We start from the raw sequence: 16,499 nt of genomic DNA on the forward strand, positions 1-16,499 counted from the left end.
CCTCTCATCACATCCCATCACTCTGCCTTCCCTTCCCTTCTCTTGCACCTCCTTACTCACACCAACATACTTTGCCTATCCACCCATCCCTCTCTCTATCTACATTATCACATCCCCATCTCACTAGCCACCCCTCACACTCACCCTCATCCTAGTGCCATCATATCAACTAACAACACACAAGGGTAGCCACTTGGGTGTTTTAGTCAATATTTATGTAACGTTTCTGTTACTGTGGTGTCAAACATAAAAATCTTTATTTTCAACACTTTCCGGCCTTGGACAGATTTGTGTGCACCTTTTGGAAGTGGCTTAGTGAGTTGCAGTGAATGATGAGACATAACGGTAACCCCCTTCAATGGTGATGAGTGTGAAAGGAATAGCTTGGACATTGTAGGGATGCTTTATGGTGTTGGTGTCGGGTGGTGCCAACCTGGCGTGTCATGTGGTAGCCATATGGGTGTACAGCGTAAAGTTAACTAAATCTGGCCATGATGAGGCCATCCCTGGCCTCCCGGGCAGCAATGTGCTCGGGTGCTGATACCCTCTGTCCTGTGCAGCATCAGGTGATTGCGGAGAAGATTTCTTGGTGTTGTTGGTGCTGCTGGTGTTGGGGCTCATCGTGGTCCGAATCTAAGGACCAAGGTGAGACAGTATAAATGGCACCCATGTTGATGGAATAGATGGCAGGTGAAGCATTCTATCAATGGTGAGAGAGTTCTTCCAATGAGGTGAGACTGGATGGAGACTTTGCTGGAAAGACTTGCAGCCTGCAGAATCTGTGCTGGAAATGGACTAAGCAACAGCTTCTGCCTGAGGAAAGTGATATCTGTCAGCTGGGAGCTTTTACTGTACATTTGATGCTGTCAAGTAATCAGCTGGAGCAATGGCCACTGAACTCCCGCCTCAGGTTGACAGACGTGGTTCCCGAACTGCGTGAATTCTGTGGCCATGCAGGAAAATTTAAAATGTAGGGGGGAGGGGGAAAGGCTCTTAAGTGCCTGTAAACTATATGATCATGATTTCAATTAGGTGTCCCCCCCCCCCGCTGCAGGTTGGATTGGTTCCGCGATGAGAGACGCGCCTGGGGGAAAGGCACGTGGGAGTGGGATGACGGCGAGTTCCTGACCCGCTGTCAAAAATAACAACTTCCCCTCCCAACCCGCCACCGGTCGCGCCCGCTACCACCCCGGACTTGAACCCATGACCTTTGACTCGGAGGCGAGAGTGCTACCCACTGAGCCACAGCTGACACGGGCAGCTAGCGCCTATAGATTGATGGCCCAGTGCGCGACGCCGTCAGGGGAGGAGGGATGGCGGAGAATAAAAAGATGTCTTCACTGAGCATATAAGTGGCTGACGTATTGAGACATTTGAGATAAGAGGAAAGCGGTTCTGGTCAATGCAGCCAGTGTTAAAACACATCTCTAATTGTTCTTTGTGTATTGACATTGGGTTCAAGGCTTGAGTTTCAGTGACTACTGTGTACAGGTTTCACGGTACAAAGCAAAGTGTTCCCTATTTATATCATTTCTTATCTATTTGTACGGGATTATAGAACGTCCTGACACCAATGCAGGCCATTCGGCCCGTCTAGTTCACACTGGAGTTTTTCTCCACACGAGCACCCCCCCCCCCCCCCAACCCAATCAATCTAATCCCGATATTCCTCTGTTTTCAGGAAACTAAAAACCTTTTAGAAGAATTTCTGGGCTCTGCTTCAGCAAGGGTTTACGTGAGAGAATTCCACACTGACCACCTGCTGTGTGGAGGCAGTTTTCTCACCTTCCCCTTAGCTCCTTGTGCGATTGATGAATTTGACCCCTCACTATCCTGTGACGTGTTCCGTTGGTGCGCGTCGCACTCTAAAGGGGCCAGATTACCAATCTGTTTGTTTTCGATTGCATGCTTTCCTGATTGGTTGGGCTAACCAGGTGATTCACTGATATCTAGACGTAGGCACAGAGGAACAGGAGGAGGCCATTCAGCCCCTCGAGCCTGTCCTGTCATTCAATGACATCAACTCCATTTACCTGCCTTTGCTCCATGTCCCTTGATACCCTTACATAAACATAGAAGATAGGAGCAGGAGAAGGCCATTCAGCCCCTCGAGCCTGTCCTGTCATTCAATGACATCCAACTCCATTTACCTGCCTTTGCTCCATGTCCCTTGATACCCTTACATAGAAACATGGAAGATAGGGCTGGAGTAGGCCATTCGGCCCCTCAAGCCTGCTCCGCCATTCAATGCGATCATGGCTGATCATCCAAATTCAGTACCCGGTCCCTGCTTTCGCCCCATACCCCTTGATCCCTTTAGCCTTAAGAAATATATCTAACTCCTTCTTGAATATATTTAATGAATTGGCCTCAACTGCCTTCTGTGGTAGAGAATTCCACAGGTTCACCACTCTCTGGGTGAAGAAATTCCTCCTCATTTCTGTCCTAAATGGCTTACCCCTTATCCTTAGACTGTGACCCCTGGTTCTGGACTCCCCGACCATCGGGAACATCCTTCCTGCATCCAGTCTGTCCAGTCCTGTCAGAATTTTATAAGCTTACCCAACAAAAATATATCCATCTCAGTCTTGAAAGCTCCAGTTGACCCCTAGCATCTACAACCTTTTGGGGGAGAGAGTTCCAGATTTCCACCGCCCTTTGTGTGAAGAAGTGCTTCCCGACATCACCCCTGAACGGCCTGGCTCTAATTTTAAGATTGTGCCTCCTTGTTCTGGACTCCCCCCACCAGAGGAAATAGTTTCTCCGTATCTACCTCATCGAATCCCTTTATCATTTTAAACACCTCGATTAGATCAGCCCTTAATCTTGTAACTCCAAGTGAATGCGAATCAAGTTTATGCAACCTGTCCTGATAATTTAATCCCTTTTAGCCCCGGTATCATTCTGGTGAACCTGCGCTGCTCCCCCTCCAAGGCCAGTATATCCTTCCTGAGGTGCGGGGCCCGGAACCGAACCCAGTTACTCTGGGTGAGGCCTGACCGGAGCCCGACAACTGAAGCACCACCTCCACTTCCTCTCCTTTGTATTCCAGCCCCCTTGACATAAAGACCAACAGAGATAAAGCTGAGTAGGAAAAGGTACCAGTGATTTCATTGGTTTCTCTTACACCCCGATATATGTCCTTTACAGCATAAAATGTGCAGAATTCACAGATAGTGAACAACAAGCACCTTAGGGACACAGACCCGGTATCTGTTAACTGTACATTTACTCAGCCTCCATTGCCACAGGTCTCCCCCCTCTCACCAGCCATAGTCTTTTGCCTTCCATTTGTGTCCTTATCTGAGGAAGGATATACTTGCTTTGGAGACGGTGCAACACAGGTTCACTAGATTGATTCCTGGGATGAGAGGATTGTCCTATGAGGAGAGATTGAGTAGAATGGGCCGATACTCTCTGGAGTTTAGAAGAATGAGAGATGATCTCATTGAAACCTATAAGATCCTGAGGGGATTGACGCAGTAGATGAGAGATTGTTCCCCCTGGCTGGAGAGTCTAGAACTAGGGGTCACAGTCTCAGGATAAGGGGTCGGCCATTTAAGACTGAGATGAGGAGAAATTTCTCCACTCAGAGGGTTGTGAATCTTTGGAATTCTCTGCCCCAGAGGGCTGTGAATGCTGAGTCGTTGAGTATATTCAAGGCTGAGGTGGATAGATTTTTGGACTCTAGGGGAATCAAGGGATATGGAGATCGGGCGGGTAAGTGGAGTTGAGGTCGATGATCAGCCATGATCTTCTTGATTGGCGGAGCAGGCTCGAGGGGCCAGATGGCCGACTCCTGCTCCTATTTCTTATGTTCCATGTGACCTTTGGTTCCTCCGCATATGTCCTGCTGCTGGTCGGAACAGCCAATGGTCGAGGGGAGGAGAGATGCCAGGCAGTCCCACGATGCCACATGACGTCCCGCAATGTTCTGCTCTCCCCGCCCACCCCCCCCCCCGCCTCCAACAGCTTGATTTCGTGCCCAGGTGCAGCAGTTTTGCAGAGGCTGGGTTTAAGCGGATCCAAGAAATGGAGCCCACTTTCTTCCGGCAATGCCTGAGGGCTTCCGCTGACCACTTATTCAATCTTAACCCCTGCCGTAGCTTCCTGCCTGTGACTGGGTTCTCTCTTTCTGTGCCGTTTCTATTACAGTCTCTCTCGCAGCCGGCCCCCTTCGCGGACGAGAACGGAGTGAGGAGCGACAAACCATATGAGCGCGTGACGTTGGAAGAAGCAAGGATTGGGACACCCTGTGAGTATAGAAACCGCTGCTGTTGTACGTAGCTTTCTGTCTGCACTCACTCTCTCCCTGCACTCACTCTCTCCCACAACCTTCTTTACAGAAGATTAAGAGGGGGGGTTGGGTGGATCTAATTATAAAGCTCTGGTTAGACCCCATCCGGAGCAGTCTTCAGTTCTGGGCATCGCACCTCAGGAGGGATATGTTGGCCTTGTCGTGGGTGCGGCGCACATTCACCAGAATGATACCGGGGCTAAAAGGGTTAAATCGTGAGGACAGGTTGAATAGACTAGGCTTGTATTCCCTCGGATATCGACAATTAATGGGTGATCTAATTAAGGTGCTCAAGATGATTAAAGGAGTTGATAGGGTAGATGCAGAGAAACTATTTCCTCTGGTGGGGGGAGTCCAGAACAAGGGGGCAGAACCTTAAAATTAGAGCCAGGCCGTTCAGGGGTGATGTCAGGAAGCACTTCTTCACACAAAGGGTGGTGGAAATCTGGTACTCTCTGTCCCCCAAAAAGCTGTTGAGGCTGGGGGGGATCAGTTGAAAATCTCAGCACTGAGATGATAGATTTTTGTTAGGCAAGGGTATTGAGGGTTACGGAACCAAGGCGGGTCGACGGAGTTAAGATGCAGATCAGCCGTGATCTAATTGAATGGCGGGAGCAGGCTCGAGGGGCTGAATGGCCTCCGCCTGTTCCTACTTTGGTTGTTGGACGGAGGCCCTTCGGGTTGGTGACTCTTGTGATGGAGGTCTGAGCTGGCCTTGTTGGTGTTTTTCCTTACAGCGAGGACAGGTATGATTTGATAACCAGGCTGTGGAGATAGAGCGCTGCTGACTCTGTTGTTGGCAGCATTTTCAGGAGGCCAGCAGGTGAAGTAGTTTCCTTATATTCCAGAGATGTGGAAGTCACGGCATTTATTGCCCATCCCTAGTTGCCTTGAGCAGGTGGTGGTGAGCCACCTTCTTGAACCGCTATCTTCTTGTTCTTTGGTCACGGATCGATACAACTGAGTGACTTGCTAGACCACTTCAGAGGGTCGCTTTCACACTACTTTACTCAGAGGCCTGGACTAATAATCGCAGAGAACATGAGTTCAAACCCCACCATGGGCACTTTGAGAATTTGAGCGTGAAGCTGTCGGATTGTCGTAAACACCCATCTGGTTCACTAATGTCCTTTAGGGAAGGAAACCTGCCGTCCTGACCCAGTCTGGGCCTATAGGTGACTCCAGACCCACACCAACGTGGTTGACTCTGAACCGCCTCTGAAGTGGCCTTGCAATCCACTCAGTTGTATCTGAGTACTTTCACCACACGGACTGCAGCAGTTCAAGAAGAAGGCTCGCCACTACCTCCTCGAGGGCAATTAGGAATGGGTAATAAATGCTGGCCTTGCCAACGCCACCCATATCCCTAGAATCATAGAATTCACTCTCTCCACCACCGGCGCACCGTGGCTGCAGTGTGGACCATCTACAAGATGCACTGCAGCAATTCACTAAGCCTTTTTCGAACAGCACCTCCCAAACCCGCGGCCTCTGCCACCGAGAAGGACAAGGGCAGCAGGCGCATGGGAACACCACCATCTCCAAGTTCCCCTCCAAGTCACACAGCATCCTGACTTGCAAATATATTGGCCGTTCCTTCATCGTCGCTGGGTCAAAATCCTGGAACTCCCTCCCTAACAGCACTGTGGGAGCACCCTCACCACACGGACTGCAGCGGTTCAAGAAGGCAGCTCACCACCACCTTCTCGAGGGCAATTAGGGATGGGCTATAAATGCCGATCTTGCCAGCATCGGCCACATCCCGAGAATCATAGAATGATACAGCACAGAAGGAGGCCGTTCGGCCCATCATGCCAGTGCTGGGAATTAATTTTTTTTAAACCACCAAGCTGTTTTTGATGTGATGATGTAGCGTACAAGTGAAAATATACCTTCTACTTTCAGTGGATCGTCCGGTTCGAGTATATGCTGATGGAATCTTCGATCTCTTTCACTCTGGACACGCACGGGCACTGATGCAAGCCAAGAGCCTTTTCCCGAACACGCATCTAATAGTGGGAGGTAAGGAAGGAGTTGTAACTGTGGCTAGGAACATTTGTTGTCTTATCAACATTTCTTACTGATTGCCCCATTAAATGTCAACTTGATTTGGTTGGTAGCACTCTTTCATCTGAGTCAGAAGGTCGTGGGTTCGAGTCCCACCTCACAGACTTGAGCACATAATATAGGCTGACACTCCCAGCGCGGTTACTGAGGGAGCGCCGCACTGTCGGAGGGGCAGTACTGAGGGAGCGCTGCACTGTCGGAGGGGCAGTACTGAGGGAGCGCCGCACTGTCGGAGGGGCAGTACTGAGGGAGTGCTGCACTGTCGGAGGGTCAGTACTGAGGGAGCGCTGCACTGTCGGAGGGGCAGTACTGAGGGAGCACCGCACTGTCGGAGGGGCAGTAGTGAGGGAGTGCTGCACTGCCGGAGGGGCAGTACTGAGGGAATGCTGCACTGTCGGAGGGGCAGTACTGAGGGAGTGCTGCACTGTCGGAGGGACGGTACTGAGGGAGCGCCGCACTGTCGGAGGGGCGGTACTGAGGGAGTGCTGCACTGTCGGAGGGGCAGTACTGAGGGAGTGCTGCACTGTCGGAGGGGCAGTACTGTGGGAGTGCTGCACTATCGGAGGGGCAGTACTGTGGGAGTGCTGCACTGTCGGAGGGGCAGTACTGAGGGAGCGCCGCACTGTCGGAGGGGCAGTACTGAGGGAGCGCTGCACTGTCGGAGGTGCAGTACTGAGGGAGCGCCGCACTGTCGGAGGGGCAGTACTGAGGGAGCGCCGCACTGTCGGAGGGGCAGTACTGAGGGAGTGCCGCACTGTCGGAGGGGCAGTACTGAGGGAGCGCCGCACTGTCGGAGGGGTAGTACTGCGGGAGCGCTGCACTGTCAGACATGCTGGCTTTCAGATGATGCGTTAAAATCGAGGCTTCTTCTGCCTGCTCAGGTAAATCTAAAAGATCTCTGGTACTATTGGAAGAAGCGCAAGGGAGTTCTCTGAGCCCATATTCCTCCCTCAATCATCGAAATCAAAAACAGATTAACTTGTCATTTGCGTTACCTGGGATCTTGCTCTGCACAATTTGGCTGCCGTGTTTGCCAAAATATCGGTGGCTGCGCTTCAGAAGTAAGTCATTGTCTGTGAAGCACCTTGGGACATCCTGAGTCAATAAAGGCGTTGTATCTTGTCTTTTCCTTTTCCTTATTTCACATGAGAGATGAGTGGAAACCTGCTAGCTGTCGGGGCTGAACACTCACTGGCTTTGGCCCCAGATTAAGTTTTGAGTTTCAACCTTTGCAACACTTGAGCAATATATAAAAAAAAACACTGCTTCGTTGTGCTTTTCAGCTGCAGGTTGGAGGAAAAGGACCTTATTCAAAACATTAACTTCTGTTTTCTATGTCAGCCGTGGCTCAGTGGGCAGCACACTCGCCTCTGAGTCAGCAGGTTGTGGGTTCAAGTCCCACTCCAGGTACATGAGCCCATAATCCAGGCTGACACTCCCAGTGCAGTACTGAGGGAGTGCTGTACTGTTGGAGGTGCCGTCTTTCAGATGAAATGCTAAACCGAGGCCCCGTCTGCTTTCTCAGGTGGATGTAAAGGATCCCACGGCCACTATTTCGAAGAAGAGCAGGGGCGTTCTCCCCGGTGTCCTGGAGCCAATGTTTATCCCTCAACCAACATCACACAAACAGATTACAGGAAACTCTTTGGTATCCGGCACCGACGGGACCGGCGTGTTGCCGGTTGATTAAAAATTCCGGATGACGGAGAGGGTTATCTACCGAGGCTATTTTTAACAAACAAAAATAAAAAAAATCAAGATATGTGCAGTATACAGTAATTGGGTACTCACCTACAGAATGTGTGTTAAAGGGATGGTGGAAGATGCTTGATTAAGTACAGGACTGCCAGTTGACAGCGCCAAGAAGCCGAGTAGTGGCAGTTTGGAGAACTACCCCCACTGACTAACTCGGCCACCGCGGGAGACTCGGACTCGGCAACATTGCCGGTTATTGAGGTGTTGTTTTCGGAGTATGAATTTTGCCGGTTAATAGAGAATTCCGAATATTTAGGTGCCGTTTAAACAAGAGTTTCCTGTATCTGCTCATTATCACATTGCTGTTTGTGGGAGCTTACTGTGCGCAAATTGGTTGCCGCGTTTCCTACATTTACAACAGTGACTACACTTCAAAAAGTACTTCATTGGCTGTAAAGCGCTTCGGGGATGTCCTGAGGTTGTGAAAGGCAATGGAAATGCTGTTTTTTTTTTCTCGGATTGCTGTGAGTTTCTACTGTTTTCTGCTTTTATTTCAGATCTTTTAGCGTGTGAAGTTAGTTTTTTTTTAATCCAGCAGTCACTGTGCAGATAAAGTGTGCAGGAAATGTGGCTGGCTAACCAGGAAGTCAGTATCTGAGGGTGCAGCTCAATCTGGCAGTGTCGGTTTTAATCTCTTCTTCAGCGTCTATTTCAGTTATGTGGAGAAGCTGGGATTGTTCTCTTTAGAACAGAGAAGGTTATGGGGAGATTTGATCGAGTTGCTCAAAATTATGAGGGAGTTTTGATAGAGTAGATCGGGAGAAACTGTTTCCACTGGCAGGAGGGTCGGTAACCAGAGGACGCGGATTTAAGATCATTGGGGGGGAGAAAACTCCAGTGGGGAGATGAGGAATTGAAGAAATGGCACTCATCCCCTCTGGCTTTCTCCAGAAACACATCCCAATTATTACTTGTACTGTCTGCTTCAATGCCCTTGCTGGTAACTTAAAGCCCTTCTTGATTGCAGAGTGATATGGGTGAAGGGGCTTTGGATGCCCCCATGACCTTAAACGCCATGCTTGCCATCAGTAAGACCGCCCACACTAGGAAGGTTAGTAGGCGGAGGCCGCCCTGGATTAAAAAGGATTATGGGTTCAAGTCTCTGGAGTGATGCTTGAACTCGGTCGTTCCTTCTGGTGCCAACCCACAACTTTATTGAATTTAATGCCATGGTAGGATTTGAACTTATGACCTCTCTGTTTCCAGTCCAGCGCCACAGTGCACCTTACCCTGAATAGGTGACGCAGTTTTCCGGATGGCGTTCAGCTGAGTTGGAATGCCGGGGCTAAGTTTTTTTTAAATTCGATTATAGGATGTGGGCGTCGCTGGCATGGCCGGCATTTATGGCCCATCCCTAGTTGCCCCTTGAGAAGGTGGTGATGAGCCGCCTTCTTGAACCGCTGCAGTCCGTGTGGTGAAGGTACTTCCACAGTGCTGTTAGGGAGGGAGTTCCAGGATTTTGACCCAGCGACGATGAAGGATCGGTGATATACGTCTAAGTCAGGATGGTGTGTGACTCGGAGGGGAACTTGGAGGTGGTGGTGTTCCCGTGCACCCGCTGCCCTTGTCCTTCTAGGTGGAAGAGGTCGCGGGTTTGGGACGTGCTGCCGAAGAAGTCTTGGCAAGTTGCTGCAGTGCATCTTGTAGATGGTGCACACTGCAGCCACGGTGCGCCGGTGGTGGAGGGAGTGAATGTTTCAGGTGGTGGATGGGGTGCCAATCAAGCGGGCTGCTTTGTCCTGGATGGTGTCGAGCTTCTTGAGTGTTGTTGGAGCTGCACTCATCCAGGCAAGTGGAGAGTATTCCATCACACTCCTGACTTGTGCCTTGTAGATGGTGGAAAGGCTTTGCAGTAAGTAACTTACTGAATGCTTGCTTGCTTCCTTTGACCTTGCAGTGTGCAACGATGACCTGACGTACCAGTTTAAAGGCTTCACGGTGATGAACGAGGCTGAGCGATACGATGCAATCCGGCATTGCCGCTACGTGGATGAGGTGGTACGAAATGCACCCTGGTCCCTGTCGCCCGAGTTCCTGGAAATGCACAGGGTAAGTTATTGTATTAAAAATATGTATTGCTGGTTGCCTTGGGAAGCATATACTGGCCTCAACAGGGAGTCCTGCAACATTTCATCAGGGTGACCAGATAATGTCGACCATGACGAGCTCCTTCACTGTGTCCAGAACAGTAGAACCAGAGGACACGGCCTACACTTGAAGGTGGGTAAATTCAAAATCAATTGAAAGGTGCGATAGCATAGTGGTTATGTTACTGGACCAGTAATCGAGAGGCCTGGACTAATGATCCAGAGACATTAGTTCAAATCTCATCACCCCAGCTGTGGAATTTTAATTCAGGTAGATAAATAAATCTGGACTAAAATGCTATTATCATATAAGAACATAAGAAATAGGAGCAGGAGTCGGCCATTTAGCCCTTCGAGCCTGCTCCACCATTCAGTAAAATCATGGCTGATCTTCTACCTCATCTCCACTTTCCTGCACTGTCCCCATATCCCTCGATTCCCCTAATATTCAAAAATCTATCGATCTCAGTCTTGAATATACTCAACGACTGAGCCTCCACAGTCCTCTGGGGTAGAGAATTCCAAAGTATCACCACCCTCTGAGTGAAGAAATTTCTCCTCATCTCAGTCCTAAATGGCCGACCCCTTATCCTGAGACTGTGACCCCTGGTTCTAGACTCCCCAGCCAGGGGAAGCAACCTCTCAGCATCTACCCTGTCAAACCCTGTAAGAATTTTGTATGTTTCAATGAGATCGCCTCTCATTCTTCTAAACTCTAGAGAATAGAGGCCCAGTCTACTCAATCTCTCCTCATAGGACAGTCCCCCAGTGACCATGAAACTACCAGATTGTTGTAAAACCCACCTGGTTCACTAATGTCCTTTAGGGAAGGAAATCTGCCATCCTTACCCGGTCTGGCCTATATGTGACTCCAGACCCACAGCAATGTGGTTGACTCTTAACTGCCCTCTGAAATCATAGAATCATAGAATGGTTACAGCACAAAAGACCATTTGGCCCGTCGAGCCCGTGCCGGCTCTCTGCAAGAGCCCTTCAGCTAGTCCCACTCCCCCGCCCTTTCCCCATAGCCCTGCAAATTTTTTTCCTTCAGGTACTTATCCAACTGCCTTTTGAAAGCCACAATTGAGTCTGCCTCCACCACCCTTTCAGGCAGTGCATTCCAGATCCTAACCACTCACTGAGTAAAAAGGTTTTTCCTCATGTCACCTTTGGTGCTTTTGCCAATCACCTTAAATCTGAGTCCTCTGTTCCTTAACCCTTACGCCAATGGGAACAGTTTCTCTCTATCTACTCTGTCTGGACCCCTCGTGATTTTGAACACCTCTATTAAACCTCCTCAACCTTCTCTGCTGCAAGGAGAACAACCCCAGCTTCTCCAGTCTATCCTCGTAACTGAAGTCCCTCATCCCTGGAATCGTTCTCATAAGTCTTTTCTGCACCCTCTCTAAGGCCTTCACATCCTTCCTAAAGTGCGGTGCCCAGAATTTGACACCGTACTCCAGTTGGGGCCGAACCAGTGTTTTATAAAGGTTCATCATAACTTCCTTGCTTTTGTACTCTATACCTCTATTTATGAAGCCCAGGATCCCATATGTTTTTTTAACTGCTTTCTCAACCTGCTCTGCCACCTTCAACGATTTGTGCACATATACCCCCGGGTCTCTCTGTTCATACACCCACTTCAGGATTGTACCCTTTAGTTTATATTGCCTCTCCTCATTCTTTCGACCAAAATGTATCACTTCACAATTTACTGTGTTAAATTTCATCTGCCTAGTGTCCGCCCATTTCACCAGCCTGTCTATGTCCTCTTGAAGTCTATCACTCTCCTCCTCACTGTTCACTGTACTTCCAAGTTTTGTGTCATTTGCACATTTTGAAATTGTGCAGAATTATTACCAGCAGCTGCTGTCTGGGGGGAAAAAAGGTGAGCAGAGGTTACGATCTGAAATTGTTGAACTCCGTGTCGAGTCCGAAAGGCTGTAAAGTGCCTAACTTCCCTTTTGTTCTTTCCTCCCCTGCCCCGTACTTGCTTAAACACTGTTATATCTCTAACTTTTGCCAGTTCTGACGAAAGGTCATCGACCTGAAACATTGGCCCGGATTTTCCGATCGCAGGCCTCCCGTGTGCGGAGGGCCTGCGATCTGTAAAAAATCTACGCCCTTACCTGAGGGCTCCCGGGACGCACACGCTTCTGGTGCTGGGCCTCTCCAAACTCCAAGTGCGCAGGGCTCACGTATCCCAGAGGCGCAGGTAGTTCGCAGCATCGCTGGGATCACGTGGGCCATGGGGAGCCAATCAAAGAAGGGAATCTCCCTTCATACACTTGACGGGAAGCCCTGTCAAGTATATGAATGGAGATCACCCCAAAAACATAGTAAAACTTTAAATAAATTTTAAATAAATCACATTTTTAAAATGAGTTGAAGTTACAATAAATTAAATATTTTAAACAAAAATTACATTTTTTGAAAAAAATAATTAATAGTTTTTACAGGGCTAAAAATAAACTTACCATTTTTTTTAAAAGTATTTTTAAATGATAAATCAGTGGAAAAAATTTTAAAGAACTTTTTTCAACTCTTATCCTGGTAAAAGCAGGCCTTACACTTTTACCAGGCGTAAGAATTGTAAGGGTTTTCTGCGGGCAGAGGGTCTCCAAAAAGCGGAACTATCCGCCCGCAGAGGCCCTTCTCCCGGGCAGGCGTCCGATCTGTCAAGAGCATTAATGACAGATTGGAAATGCCGGTTTTCAGCACATGCGCTGTGCGTGCCTGAAACCGACATTTCCAATGTCCCTATGGGTGGGTACACAGCGCGGACACACCCGTTGGGATCGGAATACCAGGGCCGACATCTCTCTTTCTCTCTCCACAGGTACTGCCTGACCTGCTGAGTGTTTCCAGCATTTCCTGTTTTCACTTCAGGTTTCCAGCATCCGCAGTGTCTTTCTTCTGTTTAAATGTTGGCGTCTTTGAGCGTGTTTGGTGTTGATTGCAATCAGTGTTGTTGCACCCGATACCCTTTCAATCTCCTTTCTATCTGTGGAGCCAGGAAGTGGCAGACTGCACGTTGCAGACTGATAATGCGCCCGCTTCTCAAAATGATAAAACTAGACTTGAAGTTAGAAAAGGCAGCAACAAGATACATTTCCACTTCTCTCGGCTTTTCCTCCATAAATATAAGATAGTCGCTAATAAATCCAACATGGAATTCAGGGGACACGTCTTTACCCAGAGACTGGTGAGAATGTGGAACTCGCTACCACATGGCTGCAAGTCGGTCAGGATTGGGAACTAAATATCCCAGGTTATAAGGTCTACAGGACAGATGGGGAAAATGGCAGAGGGGGAGGAGTAGCCTCAGTGATTAAGGATGAAATCACTTTAATGAGAAGAGAGGATTTAAAGAGAGGTAAGCAGCCAGTGGAGACCTCATGGGTTGAATTAAGAAATGGGAAAGGATCTAAGGCTGTATTGGGAGTTGTGTGTCGGCCCCCAAGTAGCAGTTCTGAAGTGCTCGATTGTATAAATGCAGAGATTAGACAAGCATGTAGCAAAGGCAGAGTGGTTTTAATGGGGGATTTTAACTTCCATATAGATTGGGAAAACAGACTAGCACCTGTCAGAAAAGTAGTGAATTCCTTGAGTGTGTCCGGGATAGTTTTCTACAACAATATGTCCTAGAGGCAACAAGGGGGCAATCCATATTAGATTTAGTAATGAGTAATGAGCCAGATTTAGTTAACAGCCTAACTGTGTGTGAACATTTATCCAGCAGCGATCATAACATGATCGAGTTCAACGTAGCGTTTGAAAGGGAGAAACGCGAAACAGCTACTAAGATTCTAGACTTAGGTGAGGCCGACTTCAACAGGAGGAGACAGAGACTGTCCATAGTAAACTGGGCAAATCTGTTAATGGGTAAAACGACAGAAGATCAGTGGGAGATGTTTAAGAAAGAATTTAATGCGATACAGAACCAGTTTATACCCCTGAGGGGCAAGAGCTCCACTTGCCAATAAAACCAGCCATGGACAACTAAAGAGATAAAGGGCAGCGTAAAACTAAAGGAAAGGTGCGAGGATTGTGGGAGTCTGGGTGGGGTAGAGGAACAAAAGGATCTCGGAGTACAAATACACAAATCACTAAAAGTAACGACATAGATTAACAAGGCCATAAAAAAGCAAACCAAGCACTAGGATTTATTTCTAGAGGGATAGAATTGAAAAGTAGGGAAGTTTTGCTAAACTTGTATTGAACCTTGGTTAGACCACACTTGGAGTACTGCGTACAGTTCTGGTCGCCATATGATAAAAAGGATATAGAGGCGGCGCAGAGAAGATTTACAAGGATGATACCAAAATTGCGAGGGTATATATATCGGGAATGGATGAACAGGCTGGGGCTCTTTTCACTTGAAAAAAGAAGGCTGAGGGGTGACCTAATTGAGGTCTTTAAAGTTATGAAATGTTTTGATAGAGTGGATACAGAGAGAATGTTCCCACTTGTGGGGAAGAGCAAAACTAGAGGCCATCAATATAAGATAGTCACCAAAAAATCAAAGGGAATTCAGAAGAAACTTCTTTACCCAGAGTGTGGTGATCCAAAGATGTGCGGGTTAGGTTGATTGGCTATGATAAATTGACCCTTAGTGTTAGGGGGATTAAATATGTGGGGTTACAGGGATAGGGTGGGATATGTGTTGGTGTAGGGGTTACGGGGATTGGGTGGGATATGTGTCGGTGCAGGCTCGATGGGCCAAAATGGCCTCTATCTGCACTGTGGGGTTTCTGTGATTCTGGTTTCTGAGAATGTGGAACTTGCTACCACAGGGAATAGTTGAGACAAATAGTATAGATGCATTTAAGGGGAGGCTGGATAAGCACATGAGGGAGACGGGAATAGGGGGGTTATGCTGACGGATTTAGATGAGGAAAGACGGGAGGAGGCTCGAGTGGAGCATAAAGACCGGCATGGGCTGGTTGGGCCGAATGGCCTGTTTCTGTGCCGTATATCCTATGAAATCCTATGTAATCTCAGCGGTGGTAGCAGTGGTGCAATTGGCCTCAGTGGCCTGGTTAGGGCGGTAGCCAAGTCTCTTGCTTGTCAACCAGTGACTCTTCCTGTCTAAGTGGTCACAAAAAAGGCAAATGGCATCCTGGTTTCATACACTGGGAGGCATGGCGTACAAAAAAGAAAGAACTTGCATTTCTATCGCACCTTTGATGACCTCCGAACGTCCCAAAGTGCTTCACAGCCAACAAAGTACTTTCTTTTTTAAAGTGTAGTCACTGTTGTAATGTAGGGAACGCAGCAGTCAATTTGTGCGCAGCTAGGTCCCACAAACAGCAATGTGATGATCGGATAATCTGTTTATTTAATGATGTTGGTTGAAGGATAAATATTGGCCAGGACACCGGGGAGAACTCGCCTGCTCTTCTTCCAATAGTGCCATAGGATCTTGCACATCCACCTGAGCGGGCATACAGGGCCTCGGTTTAACACCTCTTCAGAAAGGCGGCACCTCCGACAGAGCAGCACTCCCTCAGCACTGCACTGGGAGTGTCAGCCTAGATTATTCTGCTCAAGTCTCTGGAGTGGGACTTGAACCCACAACCTTCTGACTCGGCGGGGAGAGTGCCGCCCACTGAGCCACAAAGTTGACACCTCATGATATGATCTGTCTCACGCTATATGAGCACGTGATCCTGGCTGAGACTCCAGTGCCAGTACTGAGTGAGTGCTGCACTGTCAGAGTTGCCATCAATACAGGCAATACAGCACGACTGCTGGTGGGAGGGTGTAATTGCAATGCTACATGTTTACAGGTAGGCAGTTTCCATTGTAAATGTCGTCATAAGGAAAAAGTTAGTGCATAAGTGTGACAGAACATGACAACAGGAAGTAAGGCTCTGTGTACAGGAGGTCCAAGCAGACATGAGTGTGGATTGGCGAATGCTTCTAGACGTTTGGAAACTATATATTTTTTTTTAATGTAAAGGTTTTAAAGATTTCTTTCTGTTGCAGATTGACTTTGTGGCTCATGATGACATCCCATATTCTTCCGCAGGAAGTGATGACGTCTACAAGCACATTAAAGAGGCAGGTGTGTGCCTGGTGTGGAGACGGGCTGCTCTCCTCCTTCTGTGTGAACTTTATATACTCGTTAAGATAAGCGGTGTTGACGCTGGGGAGTGGAATGTTGGCATTCCTTTCAAGCACTCCAGCTCAGCATGGTGAGGTGCAGAGTAAATATTTCTCAGTCCCAATCTCGCTGTACCGCTGTGGCATTTTTCTAGTTCCACCCATCCTTGTGTTTAAGATGATTC

General features: G+C 48.4%; 1 protein-coding gene across 6 annotated transcripts in view; it reads left to right on the forward strand.

The window, feature by feature from the left end:
• Positions 1–16,499, forward strand: part of LOC147115446 (choline-phosphate cytidylyltransferase A-like) — a 60,405-nt gene that overhangs the window by 25,593 nt on the left and 18,313 nt on the right. For all 6 annotated transcript variants that reach the window (XM_085989701.1, XM_085989704.1, XM_085989705.1 and 3 more), the window contains exons 3-6: positions 4,156–4,255; positions 6,203–6,319; positions 10,017–10,168; positions 16,198–16,276. In XM_085989701.1, coding sequence (XP_085845827.1) covers positions 4,156–4,255; positions 6,203–6,319; positions 10,017–10,168; positions 16,198–16,276 — 448 coding nt within the window. The remainder of the gene's footprint in view (positions 1–4,155; positions 4,256–6,202; positions 6,320–10,016; positions 10,169–16,197; positions 16,277–16,499) is intronic.

The sequence above is a fragment of the Somniosus microcephalus genome, chromosome 6 (genome assembly GCF_052327205.1).
Source record: "Somniosus microcephalus isolate GS21.2 chromosome 6, FLI_Smic_1.0, whole genome shotgun sequence".
Lineage (NCBI taxonomy): Eukaryota > Metazoa > Chordata > Chondrichthyes > Squaliformes > Somniosidae > Somniosus > Somniosus microcephalus.